Source organism: Sipha flava, unplaced genomic scaffold (genome assembly GCF_003268045.1).
Source record: "Sipha flava isolate LNK unplaced genomic scaffold, YSA_version1 34_pilon_pilon, whole genome shotgun sequence".
In the NCBI taxonomy this organism is placed as follows: Eukaryota; Metazoa; Arthropoda; class Insecta; order Hemiptera; family Aphididae; genus Sipha; species Sipha flava.
This window is the reverse complement of record NW_020273045.1, coordinates 498,548-525,651: the sequence shown is the minus strand read 5'-3', so window position 1 is coordinate 525,651 and position 27,104 is coordinate 498,548. Positions and strand designations below refer to the sequence as shown.

At 29.2% G+C, this 27,104-nt stretch overlaps 1 protein-coding gene across 7 annotated transcripts in view; it reads right to left on the bottom strand.

Annotated features, from left to right (window-relative positions):
• The window catches only part of LOC112687439 (tachykinin-like peptides receptor 86C), a 196,265-nt gene that overhangs the window by 51,665 nt on the left and 117,496 nt on the right, over nt 1-27,104 (bottom strand). For all 7 annotated transcript variants that reach the window (XM_025560159.1, XM_025560162.1, XM_025560161.1 and 4 more), the window contains one exon: nt 4,594-4,807. In XM_025560159.1, the coding sequence (XP_025415944.1) occupies nt 4,594-4,807 (214 nt within the window). The remainder of the gene's footprint in view (nt 1-4,593; nt 4,808-27,104) is intronic.

Below are 27,104 nucleotides of genomic sequence, written 5' to 3'. Positions count from 1 at the left end.
GAAAACACGTAATTCCTTGATGTTTTTCCGTAATTTTACTGCGAGGTGGGGGTGTTTCGAGCACATTTACTTATTTTTGATGTAAAATATAATGTAGTTTTAGACATTGTATTGCGATACGAGTAAACCTACTTAAGAACTCGGAACAGTTGTTATTTCTAGCGAAAAGCTAATAAGAAAAGTATGAATCTAAACGAAAACGAGGTGCTGTTGGTTACAAAAAGATAAATAATTTATTGATTTTTGTTCAAGTTAAAGTAAACGTAAAAAGAAATTTTTTTGCTCTGGTTATAGACTATTTATATGCGTTAAATCGTTAAACGTTATTGTAGCATTTTTTCTAGTTTAAATTCAAAATCTGATTGCTATTATTGAGTTAAAATATTTACTACTAGAACGTATCAAACAACATAATATGGATTTTAGAGCAAACTCTTCATTAAAGTCATATTGATTTTGGTGAATGAAGATCATGATTTTTTGACTTGTTGTTAGACTGTCAAATTTGAATTTGATATAAAAAAAAAAAAAAATACAAAATACATGCAAAAAAAAATTAAGCAAACTATTCTTATTATATAGCTTAAATTATAATAATTTTATTAAATTTAACTGTTTGCGTATCACTTTAGTATACAAATACATGGTAATTAACAGTAGGAATCAACAGTATATGGTTTTATCGACATCAAAAATAAATATGTACCTATATAATAATATTATACACTACTATAGGTGATGCATCACTTTAATTAACCAAATACTTAAAATCTAAATTGTTTTCTAGATGAACCAAAATAAATCTCTACACAGCAATAATTAGAACAACATCAACATGTGGATATGAAGTGTTGCTTTTAACAAACAGAATAGAATAAAAACTTATGTCATTTGAAAACCAAATACTTAAAAATATCTGCGGTTCAGTGATAATGTATCCAGTATGACACTGAACTGGGATGCTGAAGTAGAAGGAGGAATAAAGAGATTCGATATTAGACAGTAGTTCCAAGGATAACCAACTTTATGAAAGCACAAAGAATCAAATGGTTTGGGCACGTGATAAGGAAGTCAGACTTAGAGTACCTTAAAGCAATGATAGAGTTGAACCCCGCAGGGAAGTGACCAAGTGGACGTCTAGAAAAGTGATGAGTATGTGGAAACAGAACTAAGAGAAACTAGGGATATCTAATTAGGAATGAAAAGTGAAAAATAGGGAAAAATGGAAAGAGGTATAGGAGCGGCAAAAACTCTTGAAGAATTGTAATGCCCGTTTGTGTGAGAGAGTGAGAGTGTGAGAGAGAAAGATAGATGCGATGCGATTAATATTGAAATGAGAACACAAGTCTAAAGAAAATAAAAAATATAGAATACGAATTACAGTGGTTACATAATATAATGTGTGTATACGTTTTCCCGGGTCCTTGTTAAGTATATTTTTAATTAATCGTATAGTTCTTCATAAAATATTAAAAGAAACTCGACAGGCATTGGGATGAAATAAATAAACAATATTAAGAATGATAAAAAATAAATGAGTAAATAATAATCTTCGTTAAATATGTAACACGCACTACGTACGTACGCTCCTTTCCATGTGTTATATTCACGTCAAAAATGACATAAGCATCATGTTTATGTTATACGAAATAATATAAACATCGTATACAGCGAAAATAAAAATAATATATGTCCACCCTTGATTGTATAGGATTTTATGTAAAGGTACAATTTTTTAATTAGTTTATGAACGAGTAAAAGGGTTTTTGTTTATGTTTCACCCTTAAATTAAGATAATTTACCCGAACTGACAAAGATAACATTAGTCTTATAATATTGTTCTCATACGCTTTGTTTGTAAACGTTTTCATAGTAACCATACACTCGCGTATTATTATTTGATCACTAATGTATCAGGTCTTTAGTAGTATTTTATCTCATACGTACGTATAATATTAGGTTGGTGTAATATTAGGAACGCACGCGCTAGTGTACAATAATGCGTTTTGACTTGGTTAGATCAAAAATCGGTTGTGTTGTACCAGGGCGGATTTAGAGGGGGCGAATGGGCGAACTCCCCTCCCCCCCCGTTCAACGTAACAGACTTTAGTTTTTGACGTTATTACTTTAAGGGTAAATAGGAAAATATTAAACTATTTTTTTTATACCAAACTTATGCTGGTACTATGTTATCACTTATATTTATTATTTGGTAATATACTGATATCACAGTTATATACTACTATCATAATGTTAAATATTCGTAATCAAGTTTTGTGTTTGTCGGTGTTTCCGAAACGTGATAACTGATAACGACCAACGTAAAAATCGTTTGGTAATCAACAAATTTGTAATTATAAACTCTATTGTTATGACTCATATTGGTATAACTAAAAAAAATTAATATTATAATAACTATATAATTTTTTTTTAAGACTTTTTTTATTCAAATAAATGACCTATATCAAAATTAATATTTTTAATTTTATCTAAATAAATATCTATATCATGTATGTCCGTTAAAATCGCTTCCCCTCTCCCCCCCCCGTTATCTTGGTTTGAATCCGCTCTTGTGTTGTACGCGCAATATAAAACCTCACGAGGTTACGTTACGCGATGTTTTGTTAACTTATCTATTGATTGTTAAAATATTTTAAATTATTCAGATGTGTATTTTACACTTTTGAGCAAAATAATAGCAGTAATAATCAGACACATTAGTTTGCAGGGTTATAATATTAAGATTTTTTATGAAAAATTGAACTAAATGCAAGCGTACAAATAATGAGTTAGTGAAAATTATTCGGTTTTTATTTTTCGCCCAATTATTGAATTATCGTAAAACTGTTGTTTTGTCGTTATTGTAGCGCGTAAAGTGTATGTGGATGTTTACATTCAATACGAAATCAAATTAGGCAAATAAAACTTTCGAAACATTTTTATAGCACTATAATAAATGGTTTTTTCGATGTAAAAAAATAAACGAATAGAAACTACAGCATCCCTGTGATACTATTATAATAATTTCTCAGCTCTAAAGCAATCGGAATAAGTGGTATGTGTCTGGGGGGAAAAAAAACAATTAAAACGAGCGACTACGGATAGCTCATTTGCATGGTAAATTTTCTGAGAATGATGGAACGTTTTTCCTTTTCGAAATCAATATGATAAAGTTACGAAGGAACATGTTCTACTGCTCCGATTTTTAATGTTTGCTACGATTTATGACCACGGCGCGTGGATGTATAATTTATTTGCTTTTCATTGGTGTGCCGAGGAGGAACTGTTTAGGGTTCAAACATTCCTCTCCATCTTGATATTTTAGATTTCTTTTTTAAGATTAATATCATCACAAAGAAGTGTCCGGTGTGTAAAGCTCCGCGCTACAACCGTCCAAAACGGAATGCCGGTGCGGCGCGTTCGACGACGATCGGAAAAATTGGTACGCGCGACTCATGTCATCGTACGATTCACGTACGTTCGGATAAACCGATATTTGTTCATGAAAAATCCGAAGAACGATGCGAAACGACGTTGGAACGAATGGCGAAAAAATATTAAAAAAAAAAAAATTCATCTTTCCGTTATGCATCGCGCCAATGACGGAAACAACGCGAAAAACGTCGTAGTTGGCCGAAACGATTTACAGCGCTCGGAGGGATAGCGTGCAGCCAGCGGACTATTGTAAATAACGTAAAAGATGGAAAAAAAAGAGGAAAAAAAAAATAAATAAAAAAACACGTGTCGGATCGTCGTATGTTTTTTCATCCGCGGCGACACGTTTTCTTCCGATCCGAGAACGACGATTGTTCACGATACGACGACGGCGGCACCGTAATGACGCAAATCGCGACCCGGACTCGTAGGAGTTTTCTCCGGGCGAAATATCCGTCTGAACGAACTTCGGACGGTTTCGAATAAACGCAATTTTTCAAGTCAGAACCGGCGACAATTCGGCTCCGCCGTCGGCTTTCCACTCGGAGGGGCTTTAAATGTTTGAACCGAACGGACCGAGACGGTGCCGAAAACTTCACATGAACAGCGAAACAAGGCATCCGTTTATACGGTGCGATCTAGCCAAAGGAAATGTTTACGACAACGTTTTCTGAGAGTGGTAAACGATTGAATGAAAAAGCACGACCACGTTCATCGTATATGCGTTAGATAATTACTAGGTGCACGATTTAATACTAGTTTCAGAGTGGCTGATTTCAAATCTTGGAAGGAGAATTACTTCCTCCCCCATCCCTCGTATCATACCTATGGTTTTGTTTGCAACTTACTGACATGGTTTCGCATTCAATCGGTCGTAAGAGCATAGGTAGATTATAATTGTAATAACACGTACTTCCGTCAATCGGTGCATAAAAAACATAACGGTATGCTTTGAAGACTTAGATTTGACTCTAGTGGTTTTATTACAAACTACTTTCTACCATTCGTATTCACGAGTTTAAATTTTACGTTATGTAGGTGCAGAATTATAATTCACCGGCGACCGTCTATTGACGGTGACGTGCAATTTTTTATTTATTTATTTTCCATATCAAAACCATACATCCAGTCGATGTATATTATAGTAGAAAGACTTACCTGTTGAGGGTGATTGCGACCAATGTAAACACAGACGTAGCGACCGTACAGTAAGCAATGAAGTTTGACGCCATACACAATTCCAGACCAAACGCCCAATCGGAATTGAGCATGTATATTAAGTTCGGTACGCAGTTAAGCGAAGCCATCAGAAGATCCGAGATGCTCAGACTAACCATGTAACAGTTGGTTACCGTTCGCATACGTCTATGAGCTGTAAAAAAAAAAATCGTTTTGTCCATTAACAAAAATCATCAGTTTGACGGTACCAAGCGATGTGGTACAGGATGGATTTCAAAAGCATCACGATACTGAAATTAATGTATCGTCTAAACTGTACATAATATAAATGGGTTATAGGGTAACAGAGCCAGCGAATGAACACCTAAGGATTTTTAAACCTTTAAACTAAATAACTCTATGGAATTCAGAATTTCTGGCCATAAAATATATTTGTATTATGCATCAAAATGTTATGCAACATAAAATTCATATTTTGATTGTGTTAAAACAAATTATGTTTTTAAAAAAGTCAATCATAAAAAAAAAACAAGTTTTCCTAGTGAATGAACAAATCGTCCATTAAATGAATACCAACACTCCTGTAAATGAACACTGATATTTACTATTATATATTCTTTTTTTATCTACTTTACGTATGATTTAAAAATATGATCTTTCCGTATTATAACATATTATAACAAATATTTATACGTATTTATATAAATATTTCTTCTGTCCGTGTGTATGTCACTGAACTCTTAAACGTCCGGACTGATTTTTATGAAATTTTGTGTGTGTGATGATTTTGATGTTGTTTGAGAATGATTTAGGTTTACGATTTGATCCGATACAATTTGTTTTTCACTCGCACGGAACAGGTTTTTTTTTTTGGAGAGCTTAACAGGAGAACGTCTGTTGAGTCCGCTAGAATTATATATTTTAATTTAATTTTGTAATATTATTTTAAATTATTTATTTATTTATTTATTTTTTGTGTTAACATAGAATAATACATTATATTAAAATCGGCATATTTCAATACGCATAAAATGAAAATAGAAAAAAATCAATTAAATAGTTTCAAAAAAAAAAAAAACATAATAGATTCTAAATTGTCATTGGTTAACTAGAATATCACGCTTTGGGCAATACTAATTATACTCGATGGTAATAATACAATGATAACTTGACAAACAAAATAATTGTGTGTAGAATAATAATATGGTTTATACTAGGGGCATCAACAAATCTCTAAATAGATCCGTTTACAACTTCTCAAACTTCCCGTGGTCCAATACATTTTCAATTACTTTTTTTCACACATCAACAATTTATAAAAATTACGCATTTTATTTGTATCAAATTATTTTTATTTACAATTAAAAAAGAAACTATTAAAAAAAAATATTAAGTATTATATATTGAATTTAATTTGAGTATACATATATATTATATACAAAATATAAGTCATAAGGTGTATTATTGTTTTTCTTGAATCATTCGATTCTGTACAGTAATATAACACTATAATATCGTTCAATAATCCGGGGTATTCAATAAAACTAATGAAACGACCACGTGGTCACATCTATTTTGAAGTGTAACAAAATAATAATTAAAACGTATAAATTATAACATTAATAAAGAGTGGTGTGATAAATGTCTATAAAATATTAATATAATATATTATGTTGGAAAGAAAACTTCAATTTGAATATTTTCCAACATATTCTCAACCAAAGATAGTGCTCATATGTCGTACGCGTTATAAATGGATAATTAATTCTTAAATCTTGTTTCGGTAAGTATCAATACACCCGGTACTTTAAGTCACATAAACTTAAGATGTAAATTCATTGCTTTTTCCCACTGAATATATAAATCCAAGTTTTTAACACAAATAATACTATTATGTGCATTACATTTGAAATAATAAGTTTATTGTTTAATTTTTTGGTGTCACGATTTAGTACAAATGTTATTTTCAAAGTGTTTTTAATCTTGTTCCTCTCGATTCGATCGAATTAGTCGAAAAAACCATACATCGTATACAGGGATGATTCTATTGTATCAAAATAATCGTCCTCAATACATCCCTTATCGGCTATATTTCGGTTTATCATTATAGTGTTTTTATCGAAATGTTAACTCATATATTAATAACGGTATGGAAAAAATGCGGTTGTCGGACAACACGAATACAATTTTTATATTATTATTTTACATATGTGTATACGATGCCAATGCAATATACACATACTAAAATGGATAATATAATACATTTTGTGCAGATGCTTATGTTTTTATTGTTCATTCGGATTATCATATTAACAATTGAAAATGTATGTTTTAAATTCGATTTCTTCAAATGTTTATGAAAGTTAGTACATAACTAGCTTAACTAGCATAACTAACTTCAGCCACGACACCGTGGGTACAGGTCAAAGTTAAAGCGAAATGAAAACAAACTAAAGACTAACGTTCATAACCCAGTAATATTACCATAATCTATATGCTCTGTACGTTGGATCGGATTAATTTAATTCAGTCTGAATCAATATTTTTTTGAATGATTTTGGTCCGGGCCTGGTTTAAATTATAATAATTTCGGTTCAGTCCGGTCTGGACCGATCGGTCCCAATTAGTTTAAAATGTACGGCTAATATTACGGCTTGTTTTAAATCTAATATCTATTGAACAACGATTTAAAATTATTAAGACATTATTTATAGAATTAATAACACGAATACTATCATTATGGCCCATGGGAATCAATATTTTACCCAGCACCGTTGTTTTATATAAATCGTATGTACAATCATGTATATTATACATATCTAAAAGTTGTTCATGGTACCTAATGGATATTAAAATAATTTATTATCCAACATATTTTCAAGAAAAATTATTATTATTCTCGTTACGGTGCGGGTAACGTGCAATATTGTGAAAGTGACACGCCTCGCCGCGCCGTCCAAATATATAAATGTATAGAACTGCCAATGAAATACTCGCACATTATGATCTTGATTTATATTAATTATAGTTTATCTATAGATTATTTTGGGGAACGGAAATTGGAAATGAAATGTGTACTTCTAATTTCTATCAATTCTTCTCGATGATGCCGGTAAGCGGTAATACTTGGAAAATAGTCGATTAGCCAGGCCAGATTGCAAGTAGTTTGATATTTCCACGTAAAATTCTTTGTAAAAATAATTAATACTTAATAATGAGCAAGGCTCGGAACTTTAAGCATTTGTATATTTGTCTAGAAAGTGCATATTGAAATTCTGATTCGATACAAATTCGATTCATAGTATGTATATTTCAGATATAAAAAATTTTGTTGCATAATTTTGCATATTTTGTTACTTTTTGTACCAATTCGCATATTTTGGGTTTAAGAACATTTATATGCATATTTCATGGATTTAACAAAATTTTTAAAAAAAAAATGTATAGTTTAATAATATAATATAAGATATATAACAACCAAAATTCTAAGTGTTTGACAAAATAAATTAATTCATCAACGGCTATTATTTGTATTGCTTCGGCTCCCGATGCATTTAACAATAATATTATAATCTTTATAGTATCGAGAACTCGTAATAGTGACCACCGCTGGCCCGTATTTATTTTTATACAAATTTACCAGTGTATTAATATTTTTAACATGACATAAACAAATTGTATAACCATAGGTAATTCGTAAACAATTATCTAACTTAATGTATTAGCTTATACACAATATTATTTCTGTTCGTTATAATACTGCATATCTACATCTGCATGCAAGCGACTTCATTGTACAGTGTACACTAGTCAGTAGTCGGTTTATTATTTTTTAAGTAATTATTTTCCAATTTTTTTACTGCATATTATACCGCATATTTTGATGTTTTTTAACGCATATTTCAGTATTTTTTAGCGCATAAAGTTCCAAGTCTTGATAATGAGATAAACACGAGTATAGTATAGTGTAGTATGTAGTATATAGTATAGTATCTCGTATATACCTAATATACCTATACTAAAATATAAATTTATTATACTCTATTTTCATGGTGCAATATTTTTTTAGTTTGAATCGTTTGTCCGCTCTGTTATGCTCTATACTTAGGGTCTTGTATGGTAAAAAAAAAAAAAATAGGTCCGCGGTCCGGTTCGGTTCGGTCCATAAGCTTTAACTGTCCGAAATGTATTAGTTTGGACAGGCAGTTCGATTTCGGTCCACTCTAATAAATTATTTTAAATTTTTAATCCAGTCCGGTCTAAAATTAAAACAGCAATCGGTTCGGTCCGACTTCGATCCATTTCTAACATTTTCAGTCCGGTTCGGTCCCTCAAATTACAGACCAGGCAGCGATAACCCCCTCCTCTTAGGATTTTAATTGTTCGTTATCACGTCATCCTATGCATAAACCTAACGAATCGGTGTACGCGTGCAACGGATCAACAGTGAGTAGTACTGGCTGACGGATTGACGACGCGAGTAAGAGGCGGCTGGTCGTCTGCGATATCCAAAGTTGTACTTAACCTGATCTTACGCTCAAACGAGTTTAAACGCTGTACTCAGAGCACGCTGAGTATTGCAGTACACCTTGCACTGTTGAGTTTTCCAACTTTCCGAAATCGTTGAACGCGATAAAGTCAAAAGTGTAAAAAATGTTTATTTTCCATACGGTGTACCGCGTGAATATTATTATGAAAATGTATAAACATATTAACAAATAGTTTTTACACGAAATCAAATAAATAAATGAATTAATTAATGCTTGGCACGGAACTTTATTTTTGGGGACCAGAAGTTCGCACCGTAAAAGTGTAGGCGATCAGCGCTAATCGCCGAGCGAAGCTATTACACACACACACACACACATAATTGATAATCCTCTTAATATTATGTAATGTAAACATATGTGCCACGCCTGTGAATCGTCTTTTTCGTGTGTGTGAATTTTACTTTTGTCGTCTCACGTCAACTAGTGTACTATTGTCCAGCAATTTTTTGATGCATTCATTAAAAACATGCAAGTGTATGAAATTCCAGGCCTCAATTATTAAATTTGTATTGATATATTATTATAAAAATTATTAAATTTGTAAAGTATGACCGATTTCGAATTAAAACTCGTCGTCAGATATATACAAAGTAAATAAAATCACGACTCATTGATTTATATTGACTATCGTAAAATGAGAAGGACCGTTTTACATATGTGTGTGTGACAAGTGTTCCATAACAAATTCATGGTCCATTTGCATTTGGATTCCAGATTTAATTTTTGTGCTCAAAATGAACAGAATTTATATCGTACATTTTGATTTACAATTACCTCCAGAATTTTCGTAATTATTGAGGAAAAAATCGTATTAAATTAAGTAACGGAATTAGACAGACCAAAATATAGAATAATTTAAACACTGTGTATATATTTTTAATCGTGTTAAATTGAGTAAACTTATTTCCTTTAATTCAAAATCTTAAGAAACTATTATCAAGTATGATGTAAAACAATTGTGAGTTTCCGTCGGGTGCAAGTAGAAACTGAAAGTTTTTTCAGTATTATATTTATTTGCAGAAAGCACCATAAAAAACTGTTTTCACAATATTTTTAGAAAACAATTATCGGTCCAAATTAATTAATTTTAAATCAGTTTAAATGTGTACATTTTGGTTAAAGATAATCCAAGAATTCAATCGATAAAGTATATTTTCTTGTCATACCTGATAATGTTAAATAAAAATGTTGAGCTGTGGGCTGGGTGCTTTAAGAATCGCTGTTGGAATTTATAATATACAAATTTTTAATCATTAAATGCATTGTACGTGTACTTTTTATTTATTTAAGGAATCAAACTGATTTTAAAATCTAATTATTTCGTTTAATTTAAAACTATTGTTTTTAAAACTTTTTACACTCATAAAATAATAATTAAAATACATTTTTTAATTTTCTTTACTATTTAAATTTATTTTTATGTTTTGCATTATATCAACAAGACTTGGATAGATGGTTTACGTTACAGAAATAAAAAAAAATTTAAATTGTAAAACATCGAGTAGAATCATTCAGGATCACAGTTTTCAATATTTAAAGTGTTTCATTGGAAAGTTTCCAAAGTTGATAACATAAAATATGTTTTATTCACACATGAATAACATCGTAGCCATTCTAGTTTGATTTTTATTTATGTGGTTACGTATATACTCAAATGTAAGAATGACATATATTCTAATTAGCTAAAATGCGGAGTAAAACTAAAATTTTGTATAACTACAGAAAATTCGCTCTTACAGTTTTTATTTAAACCAGCCTATTATATGTAATCTTATTTTTACTTAATAAAATATATTATGATCGGGTTTTAGAAAGAAATTCCATCATTTTAAAATAAACATATTTATTCTAGTATAATTTAATGTTTAACATTAAGTAAATACTGAGATTATTTAAAATTATAACGAATACGGTAGAGAACGAATACAAAGATAAGTAATGATATGTATTCTGAAATCCATTATTTAGGACCAATATTTTAAGCTAATTAATATGCACATTTTACATTAATTTTATATGATAATGTATGTGGAATTGTGGAAATATATTATTGGTTTCCGAGTTATATTAAATTAAAAAATTAAATGTATTTTTTGTGCAGTTCAACTAAAATACATATTTCATCGTTATTTAATGTTTTTAGAGACAAACTGATTTTAAATAAAAACATATATATGTATATGTATATATTAATATACCAACTGCAATATTGTGTATAAACTCTACCGAACTGTGTAACTGTTATTTTTATTTGTAGCTAATTAGAAAAATTATGTGGGCCGTAGATCAAATATCAAATCATTAAATATCAAAAAACCGTCTACCGTCTTCGATAATTGCACTTAAATTTATAATATAATTCACTCCCGTTGCAATACGTATGGTTCATATCTTGTGAGCTTTTAAACAGAAGTGTTAATATGTACATCGTTATGGTTTCTGAAAACACTGTGGACAAAGTTAGTTAAAAATTGATTAGATAATAATTATACTAATTTATATTTGAAATACGAAAAAAATATGGACTTCAGTTTTGTTTGAAGAACAATTATTATCTATTCAAGCGCCGATGAAGTTTAATAGTTAAGGATAGATAAAAGTTAAGGATAAATATTGACTATTTATCGGCAGGGATAACGCAGTTTCTTATTTAAGACTTTATTTGACACGGATCAGCCGTAAGGACGGCTTATGTATACTTTATTTCATAGAGAAGCTTTGTTTTTACAGCCTTGTGGATACGATAGTACACAGCTCTTGTACCTGTAATGCATATACACAGACATTGCGTAAGGCATTCAATTTCCTCTGCGCACTCTTCGTTTTATTTATAACCGACTGTTTACGCAACGTTGACGTTTGTACGCATTACATCATTTTATTATTACCGTAGTAACTCACAATTTACATTTTTTTTTTTTTTTTTTGAGATGTTCAGCTTATAATTTATTCAAAAAATATGTGTTATAATATATAATGGTTGCAGATACGATTGCCAAAGATTATATTTCAAATAAAAAATGAATATATTTTAAATATGTAAAAATTGTGTGACTGAAAGAAAATAGTTGTTTATATTTACTTATGAGTACGGATCTAGATTCACACCCGTTTCTGAAGTCCATTCATACATTTAATTTATGCTTTCAAATGACATCATCTGGAGCAAAAAATATAGTCAACAATAACGCATCAAATTCAATTAAAAATTTAAAACTTCAGGTCAAGTGTATTACAAAATGAAGACTTTTTTTTATATTACAAAATATATACTAGAAATACTAGAAATATATGACAAAACAACATTTTCTTGGTCAGTTAGTATATATATATATATATTTATAAAAAAAAAAAAAACTGATTTACTTCATTATCATGACGTGCTCCTGCAGTGAAGTATTTTATGAAATGAAATGTTTAAGAAATTCAAGTCATACCGTAAACTTTTACTCAATAACTACAAATAAAACTTTTATGGTTCAAAGAGTATTTATGACATTTTAGATTAGTATTTTCGCTTAATTTAACAAAATATAAAACATAAAATTATTTATTATTTTTTTGTTTGTTTTATCCTATATTTTTCCGTTTTTCTTTTTTTTTTTGCAATGGAAATTTTTTTTATGAATGATACATATCCACTCAAAGATTTATTGGTCAGAGAAAGCTACTGAACGATTTTGTATATATCTTATACATAATAATATATGCTGATATTTTAACATAGATAAACAGCGAATAAAATATTTCACCGCTGATGGTAAAATAAGGAATCAGCTTTTATTTATGGTGATCGATTCGTTTCGAATCATCTACTGAATAATTTTCGTTGTCGAAATTAATATTATCCATTAAAAGCTATAGTGGTATATCTCACTATGATGTGACGATTTCAAAAATTACAAATCATGCAAATAACACGCATTGAAGCGTCATAAAAAGACGCTATTTTATGGTATTAATAGTATTATAAACATTTAAATTTTAAAGTTAATGCTTTTTTGTTTTTATGTTCGTACAATTATTTTAGTTTAGGTAGTGAAAACCAACCAGAACTGAGATGTTATCGATCTTTCAAAAATTTAATTCGACTGACATGGCAAAATGTATTCCAAAGGTAATAGATGTATTTAGATTTCTATTATCATTATCTATTATTATCTATTATTTATATCTATCATTATTTATTATTATTATTAAAAAATGTGTCTTGGGGTATAAATCCTTGCAAGAAATAAACATACAATCGTCTTTCGGTAACATAATGTTCAACTATCCATAAGATCTTAGAGATACTGATAACTCGTTTACTAAATAAAAGTGTAGTTTTGTATTTTAAATTGAATACCAAAGAACTTTTAATTAAAGATTCGAACGCGAATCGACTGTCAACAATTTCAGAGGAAAGAAGCAAAAGTATATTGGTAATTTTAATTTCAATAAAAAAGAGAAAACGAAAGTCATTTTTCCAAGACATAATATTCTATTACAATAAATCGATTAAGTTATTTTTACCCATTGATTTTACGCTTTGCACAAATTAGTATATTCAATTTCCTCGTATTTTATTATTATTCAATGAGATACTGAACGTTTCTGGTAACAACTGCAACAATTAAAAAAAAAAAAAAAAATGTATCGTTCATTGATTGGACGATGTAAAATTAAAACAAAAAAAAACTTTGTTCGAGTTATACTGCAATAGCTCTTATTCGTCAGACTGACCTTCTAATACACGGTAAGGAGTATGGAAAATTTATTCAAATATTGAAAATTGTATATGAAATAATATTTCAAATAATATATTATATTGAAACATCTCAAATTTCAATAATATTCTCGTATATATTCAAACATGTACGAATAAAATATCGGGAGAAATATACTATACACGGATTTAGTACAGCTCTTGTTTATATTAAAACAGCAAATGCGATTATAAAATAGTATTATACGTCTTCTACTGTTTGTTCAATGCCTCCGGATGATAAAATAATAATCAAGGAATGTTCCAACGATGTATAGGATTGAACAATAAGTTCCGTATTTTACGTTGGTTTCATTTCCCATTTATGTTATGCACACATCAAAATGACATATCGTGCGGTCCGTATGTAAAATGACAATACGAATGTTTTGTTTCAGATTTGTGGGCGGATTTTTCGGAAAAGTAAGTAAATACACGAATAAAAAGAGAACGATTTCACGGTCCGTCTGTTGGATCGTGGCCAACGATAACATCCTTTTTCCCACATATCCACCGTTTGGCTTGCGAGGACGTCCGTTGAACTGATAATACACGATGTTTGAAAATATTCCATTTCTATTGTATATATTTTGGTCGGAAGCGTTGATCTTGACAATTCGGTATCAAAATATTACAGTAGTATTATGTGTTCAAGTCGAGGACTTGGTATTTCGGACCAAGTTGGATATATTAATTCGTTAAATGACTGTTATTTGTTTAGGATCGTAAACGTATAAAACTAAATTAGTTTATGCTATTAATATTAACTATTCGTGCATTGTACTTGTGCGTGTACGTTTATTATTAATAAAGTTATTTTATCGTATTCCATAGGAATTAAAAGTTAGCATTCAGTGGTAGTCGTATGATACGATATAACTGCCTCCGCGTTTCTTGTGATGTGATTTAGTTGATAACAAATTTTAACTGTAGCTCTGAAATAATAAGTATTTTGTACTATTTTGATATTATGTCGTTTGTGAAATTATTAATACGTTGTATTGTATACTCTGTATAATAATGTTGTTAAGTGTTCAGCACGCGCTCGGATTGATAACCTAACAATTTTTAAATATTTTACATTCAGAGATAATCACCAATTATTTCAGTTATTATAAAAATGTTTCGGTAGCGATTCAATTGTCACACTTATTCGTCTTATTTGTTTTTTTTTTTTATTTTAATATAGGACATTCTTAACCCATGGCTATCTAGATCTGTGAATGTTAAAGGGTAATGATTTTGTGACTATTTAAACAAGACGATTATAAATGTAAATATCCCAACAGATGTATATAAAGGATATTTATCTCAATATTTAATGAATAATTATGTACATATTAAGAACAAACAATAAGAATTTAAACATATTATTAGACGTATTATAAGATAATATGGATAGAATTTAACAGATGAAGTCGTGCGGGCAACCATTTTTCAATGAGAGATGAATATGAATGTTTTAATGAATTGAGCCAATTCAATTTAATCGTTATGAACATTTTTGAATGGAAATATTTTCATTGTATATATATTATAGTTAATTTAAATATTTTTTCTGATCTACACAATATAATATATGCGTATAAATATCATTATTTAAATTAATCATACATTCGATTGTGAAAATGAAATCGTTTTATACTGTTAAGTGTAAGGTCTGCAACATTTTGATAAAACTTTCATTTAAATATATCCTTTTGTTGTAGTCATTGGATGCTCGAAAACTTGCTGCATTAAATAGATTTTAAAATATTTCTTCGCGAAACATCAGACCTTTGCACGGGAATATTTATTAATATACAGTGAAAAAAAAAATTGAATGTAAAAAAAAAAAGAAAAACGTTTCAATTACTTGCTCGTCGAATGTAAGTTATTCATTTTTAACTGAAAAACTATCGGACATGTATAGCGTATTGATTGTACATCGATTGGTCGTTTACATAAAAACAATCGAAATCAAAGTTGCTTCAATGCATATAACGCTGTTGTGACTGACAGAAGTTAACACCTGCTGTTTATCGGTTCGTTGCGTTAACATAAAATACACCGTGTGGAAGCTGTACGAGAGCAGGATGACTTGATTGATGAAAAAGTTTTCTTTTTTTTTCTTTTGGTATTTCGATACACAACAGACGGGTAGCGTACATTTGTACAATATATTATAATAATACACCAGCCAGACATATTTTCATTGAATTTTCTCCAGACGACATTTGATCTACGCGTCCAATAGAATTTCATATGTTTAACATTATTTTTTCTTCAAAATTTCTCAGAGTACAATATTCGCTTTATTTATGAACACAGAGGTTTTTAAGTAGAGCCGGATTTATTATTTATTTCTTTTCTTTTCCTATTGGTCTAAAATATAATCTATATGTTAGCGATAAATTTGATTTGTATTACGTGGAATAAAATAATTGTTATACTATTTTGCATTTTAAGTTATTTTCTTTTTAAAGAATACTTTTTTTGGTCTTATTCATTTTTGAGTTGATTTTTTCATAACATTTTTAAAAAATGAGTTTTGTTTATGATTTACGTCTTTAAATATTTGAAATATTGGAAATGTCGATATTTATTCTTATAACGTATCGTTGCTCAATCGGTCTTAGGTTCCTTTAAATTTTTGATTTTACGGATTAAATAAAATTTATCAGTTCTCCGTAAAAATTTAGTCTAACATAAAATAGGTTGTTGGCTATCGATATCAACATTTTAAATGTTTTTCTTAGTTTTCCGTATTTGTTTTTGAAAAATTAAGAATTGTAAAATAATTCGAACATCTTTTACCATCGTTATGATAATATATTAAATACTAAGATAAAAACCAAACTAATACGATTGTTTATATTATTTTTACGTAAAAATTATTAAAATGCTTTTTTTTTAGTTTTAAGTGTTGTTTGCTTTAATTCGAGTGCTTTATTTAATGATTTTTATAGAGCTACAAAATACCATAACTCAAATTTTACGAAACAAAGTTCTCTGATACGCAACATTGCTCGTGTCTATTCCGGTAGTACAACCCGATAAAATTAATGGCATTATCGTATTATTATTGTTATTTCATCCCCACAGTATTGTGTAGATAGTTAAAACACTTGAACTGTTCAAAAAGTGTCTTATTTTTACAAGACATCATCGTGTGCGCTTTGCGTTCAGATAACTCAACTGCGTCATTGAAGGCAATTCCCCCAGGAAAAATAAAAGGTGCAATTTTTACACAGCCATAGTAGTTGTTACGTAATAACAACACACGTCATGTCCATTTGTTAAAGTTTCAACAAGGTAAATTATAATCTGACCAGATTTCAGCAACCCGAAATTACAATCGTAATTTCTCACTAAAATAACGTACCTACGAAAGTACCTTTTTTTTTTTTTAGCAAATGAACAATGTGGTATTTTATCATATGTTAGAAGACATTTTTGTCATACCACACTTGTATTACGTAATATTATTTTACAGTACTCGCTAATAACGTCAATGTTACATACCAGCATGCGTCCATTTATCGAACTCCCTAAGACAGTAGCCCACACGGGGAGATGACAATTCGAATTTAATATGAAAAAATTATAATAATAATTTAAAATATTTACTGCCCCGAAGGCATATAGTACCTACAGTAAATACAGAATATTTATAAATAAAACTAAAACTTAAATACTATTATTTAATACTTGAATAATATAATTATTAACAATACCAATGCCACTTAATAATTGAAATAATTAATTTTAAATAATTTATATCCTAGTAAAAGAAAATCAAAATCTTTAATTTTATTACAATTCATGATAGTCCTGTAAACAGGCTCAAAATTATTGTAGTTTTGGCGGTGACGAGTAATAAAGAAAGGAATAAGTACTAATTTTCTCATTAAAAGATGGTACCTTGAAGTATATACCTTCTAATAGTTCAGGAAAATCAATTTTTTTTATTTATAAGATTAGAAATATAACAAACATCGAAATATTTTCTTATTATTGATAAAGGATACAACTCATTTTAGATTAAATGATTATCACGAGTATCATCCGATTGTGTTAGATCGATTCGCTTTACGTTACATTCAATACATTTTATTTGAATATCCAAATCATGCGAATATAATGTTAGTCGCATACGGTCTATATAAAAATGTTCCATGAATATGAGTTAAAAATAATTTGATTATAAATAATACCCATTCAATAATACTTCGACAGTTGCAACAATAATTATTAGGATTCTAAAATATTGCGATGCGTTTATTCATTAAATGCTAATCATAATTTTTTCGGCAGTTTTCTTAGTTCGTATTTTAGAAATCAAATCATTAACAATTAATACATACTTCAATAATCAAGTATACTATCAAAATAGGTTATCAGTTCTACTTTTGAATTTAATAATTTATTTTTATTTCATATTTTTTCAATAAATCTCAACGTGATTTCAAATATTTTTCATATTTATTTCACAGCTGTTTCAAAAGAAGCGGAAATTTATAAAATATCCATTAAAAATCGACTATTGCTTTAGCTATTTGATATACCATTGAAACGACTTCGGCTGAGTTGTTTCTTTATTACGGACCATAATTGCAATCTCTTGAATAAAACATAATATGTATGTTTTGTCAAAAGAAAAGAAACTTACCGTAAATCAATCTTGGGAAATGTCAATGTTTTTTCTTTGCAAATTAGTCAATTTTTTATTATAAATAGTCTATAACCGTAATAAATAGTAATAAAGCAAATTCAACAACTCAAAGCTACTATAATTGGAACAAATATCATATTGACTCGAAAGTTGGCAGTTAGAAGTAAAACTTTTAAAATTATTATTTTTTCAATACATATTTTTTCATTGTAATTTGCTTAAAACAATATATTTCATATAAATATTGAAAAATTTCTGCAAAATGTGTTCATAGTATTCAATATTTAATTTAATAATTTGATGATCATGAAGATAAATTAATACATTCTACCCCATATAGTATGTTCATTGTGCTTAAGCGTAATTAAATTAATTAATAATGCGAAAAGCACAAGAATACCTAAAAAATATAACCAGATTATATTATCGATAGTTAAGAAAACACGATTATTAATATCAACCTCACGTATTTTATATTGATATATTTAAACGGTTGAATTACGAAATCTATGTGAACCTCATAAATCATGGAATGCTTAAGACTCGGGCATAAATGATGAGAGAATTAAATAGTTTTATTTATTTTTTACAGATGCGTACGTACTATTCAACGGTCTCCGAGTGAAAGGAGTTAAAACAAAATTAACAACTTTTCAGGAAAGCAATTATAAACTTTATATATGTTTTAAAATATCATTACACTAAAGAAAAAAAGATACACTCAAACCAATTTCAAATAAAATACAAATAGACATATATATTTTTAGATTTACCAGTCTTTTATTCTGTTGACCTCAGGCTAAAATTAACTTATCCCTTTATAATACATTTTAATAGTGGTCAAAAAGGAATAACTACTTTTGTTTCATTTTACTCATTTTGTTTTCATTTCATATATTTTTATTTATAACTTCATATAGTAGATGAAAATAAGCTCTACCGTTTTAATAACTTAAATTGGATGAAAAATCGGATCATATTGTAAAATGTCCCATTTTCACCAAAAATTTACTTTTATAAAACCCCGTTTAGCCGGATACCATCGAATCGTTTAATCTATTGGTTGATGCACGGTGGTTGGTTAGCTATTTCGCATCGTCGAATCCAATTTTCACTGTCCAACCATCGCCATTAATCGTCAAACACGTGTTATTTATTCCTACTTATTCAACTCTTATTAAATTACCTAACTAGATGATCCTACGGTTAAGCTAATAACTCCAGTGTTTATCGAGACGTAAAATAAGTATAATTAAATTACCTACTAACGAGTATGAGTTTTGATGATATTCTGATGATATATTATGTAGAAATATGTTTTCCAAAGTCTCATATCATATTTAAGAAAAATTAAATTTTCTTAATTTTGTTTAAATATAATATTTGGGACTATATAAAAAAAGTTGAAATCGAACCTTACAAGTACAAAATGCATTGTTATAAAAATATTTGTATCAGAAAAAGAATTGTAAACATAGACCGGATCTGTCCAAAGAATAGATATAAATCTGAAAATCATATTGTATTAATTAGGACACCAGAGTTATATAATAAATTATGGACCAAAATGTTTGTATATTATATAATATACTTGATAGGTTTATAACAATTAATTTTTAAAACTTCATTAAAAATAATAATAAGTTTGTATGTTTTTTCTTAAATTAAATTAAATTTCTATAGAAACATAAAAAGAAAAGTTGATACGATATTAAAAATAAAAAACATCATTTTTATAAATAATTTATGTACACGTACACATAAATAAAAAAATTAAATGGAAAGACGTTGGTTTGTGGTAGGTACATGTAATCGTTTCTGAAATCAGAGTTTGAAAAAATGCATAATTTAAGTATAGAAAATGTTACGAGTATATTTAAGAATATTCCTTGCATTTATCAATAATATTATGCATTTCTTTGCTCTCCAAAAATGTAACAATAGGAAAATAAAAATAATTATCAGAAGATTCGCTGAAATCTGCGATAGTACATGAAATCAGTTTGTTACAATAATAATACGCGCTCGCATGCTGACATACACATTAATTGCATTTGTTGGATTGGTGATATAATAAAATCAAATAGAAAAACATTTAGGAAAAACGAGCAAAATACATTACTTCGAAAGGAGTGCACATTTTTCGATTAATTGTAAAATGTCTGTTATTAATATTAAATATATGTCTCATTGTTTTTCATAGCTTAATCACTATATCCATGCAATAAAGCTAATATTATTTTATAGTTTTGATTTATGACGAATGTGCTTTAATATTTAATCGTCTGATGATCGTATCAAAATATTAAAATATGTGTATCGGAGATAAACCGTTTAACAGTATAATAGTTTTATTACTATTGTTACGTTAGCGGATGTTTCGTGTTTGGAAAAGTTACCGTTTCTGGTCCACGGTTTGTACAACCAATCAGCTAGTCTCTTACCATTGAGTTACAGAACATACCGTTTCCGTTTATAATCGGTTAATATCGTATAGTACACATCTAAAACACTATTCACAAACCTCAAACGGAAATTCAACATTAAATGTATCGAATATTTTTTGAATCAAACAACGATGACTAAGGGCTCCTAGCTAGAGAACAAACGATAATAACATCGTAGGGGTAAAAGATTTATCATTTTGGCGAGTCCTTATATTATTGACGGAAAATATAATAAAAATTCCATCTATGGTTTGGATAATATTTTGTACTGGGCGGTCGGCGAAAACAGATTCATCTTAATTTAAAATTTCCGAAAATAGTTCAAATAGCATAGCGAACCGCATTATAAATTAGATAAAAATGTTTGTTTTAAGTCAGTGGTGGCCAAACTTTTTTTTCCTCGGGCCATAAAAAACAACTTTTTTTTTTATCACGGGCCATAAAAAAATGCATTCTAAATTTTTTTTTTACGTAAATGCAAAATATTACAGTTATACAAATAAGTGCTGTAATATAGAAGACTTTCGCGGGCAAGATATTAAATGATGGCGGGCCGGAGTTGGCCCACTGGCCGTAGTTTGGCCACCACTGTTTTAAGTGGTGCCATACTTATACATATGATGAGTAATCAATCGATTTTGATAACTAGAAAAATACAGCAGTGTACAATGACGGATCAAGTATAACAAATGTACTACCTAACGGAATTTTAATTATATTGGTTGTTGTTGCAAAAAGCCTAAAAACGTTTAAAAAACAGTTTTTTCAAAATATACAATCTTTATTACGTACACATTCACAACTGTTGAAATAATTTATTTCTACTTAATTATACATGATTTATTTTAAATTGGTTAGGCAAATAGAACCCCTAAAATACGTTAACGTACTACTTTTGCCTATACGATACGCCGTTTAATGTCGAATCAAAATGATCGCCAAAACATAGTAATGACCAAGTATTGTGCCAGTCGTGAATTAGGTTACTGCTTTGAAAAGTCAGCCGAACAAATGTTTTGAGTGAGATATTATACCAGAAGTCGGTCGGTCCACTCGTACGAAGGTTTTTAGAGTGTTAAAAGTAGAAAAAACAACGTTGATAAATCATCCGAAAAACAGTTCCGAATGAATGGCTTGATTTACGGCTCAACATTTTGCGCGTCGTTTTAAAAATACTCGATACATAAAAAATGTAAAAAAAATTTATGTATAGCATGAAAATAGTCAAAAATACGTTAAAACATACGACGACCCAGTATTTTGATGTCAAAAATGTCATAGGTCTAATGTATTTAAAATAAATGATTTATATTCCATTAGAAATTGTTTTCATGAGACGCAAAATGTTTGAAAAAAATCACTTTTTTACCAATTTCGTTTCCATTGTTTTTAAACGTATCATATTTCTTAAATTGTGGCACGTATTCGTGGTTCTGTACTCCGAGATAGAATATTCGTAAAGATTGACGATTAGTAGAAGTCGATAATATTGAATTAATATGACTAACTATTTACATAAATATTTAAAATATATACGAATGCAGCGAAGATGAGGGCAAAATAAATCACGCAAAACTTTGAAGGCTTAACTTTACTCATCAAAACTTTAATTCCTTATTAAATATTTAACCAGCGATAAGTGTGTGGTATTTGATTTTTCTACCTTAAAAATTATATGGTTTTTAGGAATGCAAAGTTATATTTTAGCGTCTAAAAGGTATTTTATAAAAAATAAAAAAATAATGAAAATACAAACATGATTCTTTGATTTTGATTTTTTGTTGTAAAATATCGATTGAGAACATAATTTTAATATAATATAAAAACGAATGAAAAATTTCCATAGACAACGAAAACAGTCTCGGGTGGATAGTCTGTAGAAAAATATTTTTAAATATATATTTATATATATTTTTATTCATAAGTATGTATATAAATATTTAGTTTTTTTTTAAATTATTATATTAATACAGTGGATGCGGTTGTTATTTATTATTTTTTTTTTTTTTAGACAAAATCAGTCAACAAAGATATATTTTAATTAAAACATTCATTTTTACGTGTGCACTCCTCGTGAGTAGACGTACAGTGCCTTTACGACCTGCCTTATCTTTGTAATTAAGCTAATCAACATCGTCGTTATCCAAGTAATATGAATATTTTAATTTACTTAATCTACCCACCAATTTAATTTAATTATCAATCTAATTCATTCTACAATAAATCCACCAGTTAAACCTTCACTATCTCACTACCATAATGAAAATACCAAAAATATCACAAGCTCACCAATACACCCAATTAAAATTGTTAAAATCAATGACAACTCAAATAATTGGCAAACGGTACCGCTTAGATCACCTAATTCTCCAACTTCTCCCAATCCAAAAATTCAAAAAACCAACTCCTTTTCAAGCAAAAACCGGTTCGCAGTCCTCGCCGACAACGAAGAATCATATAAAAATTCAAACGAAGTCAAAATGTAATCCCAAGAAATCTCAAACGTTCAACCCGAAATACTACCTATATACATAAGGTGATATCGATTTCTTCGATTTCTGCAAAAAATTAAATCTTTCACTGGCCCCGAAGGGTTCATCACTAAGAGCTCATCATCCGGTTTAAAACTAACGACGTACTCAATTAACGCATATAGACAAATAATCAAATTTCTCGAAAATAAAAATATGAACTTCCACATCTTCCAAACAAACGAAGAAAAAAGCTTTCCGGATAGTAATTCGCCACCTTCATCATATCACACCAGTAGCCTACATCAAAAAAGAGCTCTCGGTTTCACCACTCGTTCAATTACAAACTGTCTTCAATACAAAACCAAAAATCCACTTCCATTATTTTTTGTGAACCTGAAACCTTCTCCATCAAACCAAAACATCTATAATGTTGATTCAATTTGCTATACCAAAATCAAAATTGAAGCACCTCATTCAAAAAAAAAAACCTAGTTCAATGTCTAAGATGTCAAAATTATGGACATACCAGAACTTATTGCCATTACACACCCAGATGTGTAAAATGTGGTGATACTCACCTATCTTCCGAATGTCAAAAAGACTCAAATACTCCAGCAACATGTGCCCTTTGCTATGGGGATCACCCAGCATCATACAAAGGCTGTCCCAAATTCGAACTGCTCCAGAAAGGACGACTTCCAAACAAAACCAATAGGCCAACCGAAACTCAAGACACCTCCTCAACTTCAATCAAAACCAACACTATTGAAGATAATAAATTTCCCCCACTTTGTCAACCCCAATGGAGTACCTCCCAGTCTACCACAAAACTAAACCTCCTTATTACTCACTTCCACCCTAAAAAAAAATCAAAATCCTACTGAACCCTGTGATAATCCAAATACCGATACCATTACAACCCAATTAACAAATTTCCTAGTCCAATTCCAATCCCTTATAAGCCCCCTTATCGCACTAAATTCACTAAACTCATCGAAACCCTACTTATTAAATGACAAACTCTTACTCAAACAATTCACCCTTCTCACTCCTACTCTGGAATTCAAATGGTTTACAAAATCATTATGATGACCTTCATCTTTACCTTAATAGCCGAAACATTGATATTGCACTTATCACAGAAACTCATTTCACTCCTAACAAAATCTTATTCTTCCCAAATTACTCCACTATCTGAACTGATCACCCGGATGGTACAGCCCATGACGGAGCAACAATTTTTATACGTAATAATATCAAATACAGTATCAGCCCTCCTACTGCTAACCAATCAATATAAATTGCAAGCATCCAATTGAACATTAACAATACAAACACTACCATTGTAGATGGATATTTCCCTCCCTCAAATCCAATCAATGAAATCATCTTAAATGATTTCTTTTCTTCTCTCAATAAAAACTTTGTTATAGGAGGTGACTTCAATAACTAATTTCACGGGGCACTTGTGTTCCACGGATCATGGGTTACGTGGTTTTTGAGAATAGTCAGTGCTCGAAGTGGGGGGGGGGGGATACGCAGGGATGGCATCCCTCTAATTTTTTGTACTTAAAGTTTTCATCCCTCTACTTGTTTTGTCTAGAATAATATTCCTCCTAAGACTTGTATTTTAAAATGATATACTTATTATCATTTTTATATTTATATATAAGAAATTATTTTTTTTTCGGTGAAAATAATTGTTTTTAACATCCAGCCCCAGGCGCTCGGCTTATCGTGTTGTTTAGTAGGTATAAGCCATTTTGCGACCCGTATTATACCCGTATATAGAGCCACGGACTAAGATCATATACCTTATGTGAACTACAAAAAAAAATAAATATTATAGGTACACAAGGAGTGAAGAATGTTATGATGATATCAGGATATCTGAATTATAACTATAATAATATTATAATTATAGTGAGGCATCCTTCCACTTATTTTGAGCCATTTCGATCACTGGGAACAGTCCATTTCTGTTTATGTTTATTAGACGCACGTAGCGCAGCAATTTCGATGTATTTCCATTCTAAAGTATCGATCGAGATCTAGTAATGAGGTGATAAAGAATTTGAAAACAAATCTGAATTCGTCGAAATGACGTTTTTCGAACATGTTGGGAGTTTTTCAACGATACGCCGCACCGGTGACATCGTAGCGTCTAAAATAGTGGTTATTGGATTTATGTGACGTTTATTTTCGTTTGAAAAAAAGTTTACGCATAAATATGACATGTTATTGGAAACTGTGTAGCATGGTATGTGATTTGAAAGCATATTTTATGTAAAATGATATTTTGTCAGAAAATAAATTTCACATTCTATAAGGTTAAACGTTTTATTTTAATTTCGATATTGATTAATATTTTATTATTTTCAGAAATTTACAATTCTTGATAAACCATTAACAGAATCGAATTACATTTGTTAGATTAGGTATTGATAATTATTAAATTATTATTATTTTTTTTTTTGGTTTAGTACCTATACTCTTCACCAAAATTAAAGAATTATTTTTTGTTCTATTCATTATTTTACCATAGAAATATAGTTTTGTCAAAAAACATGTTCAAGTGTCCTACAAAAATAGAAAAACTTAAAATTTTTGGATCTATTATGAAAAACAAATACATTTTTCCTATATTTACGGTGAACACGATTTATATTTTTAATGTGGTACGTATTATATAATTTTAAAAAAGTATATTTAACAATATTATGATTGACCGAATAATCATTGTGTATACATTGTTTACATTTCTGGTACTCGAATATCATTTCAGTTCATATTTTTTATCTCTATGGGAGCTTAAAATATAATAATGTAATAATGGGCTTCGTTTAGCATTTGATAATAATAATAATAATATTTTATGCTTATTTAAATACTGAGTACACTGTTGAAATAGTATTATGTAACAAAATAAAATAAATCATAGTTTTGTTCTCTAAACAATGCTGAAATAACAAATATTATTCAGTACCATATACCACGGTTGGCATTATTGAAATAATAAAAGAAAATAAATATAAACAATTAATATCGAAATGAAAAAAAATGAAAAATAAATCTATCGTGTACTCGTATGTATTAATAATTTAGCCATTTACTGAAACATTAGAATTGCAAACATTGTTTCGAAAAAAAAAGTAAAAAAACAAGATTAATAGTATCTGTGATACTGAATACTAAAAAATAGTTGTAGCATATAATTGACGTATAATATATTTAAAAAATTGTTAATTACAAAATTTTTTATAAAATTATTTTGGGTATATATTTTCTAGATTATCCTATCACTAATATAATATAAGTAATAAGTCGACTGATTTATGTAATGGCATCAACTTGTCAAAATATCTTATCTGTAATGTAAAATAATGATTTATTATTAATTATAATTTTATAGTTTGTTGAAAAACTTTGTAATTTCCCCCTAAACCAAAATCTTAGATCCGCCACTGCGATTATCATTGTTTGTAGATACAAATTATACATCCGACACTATATAGTCGTTGGTCTTATAGTATATATTTGTCGTTACTGTTTAGTTTCTGTTCTATAATAAGCTTATTTTTTATTATAAAGTACATAAGTCATTGTTAAAAACTAATA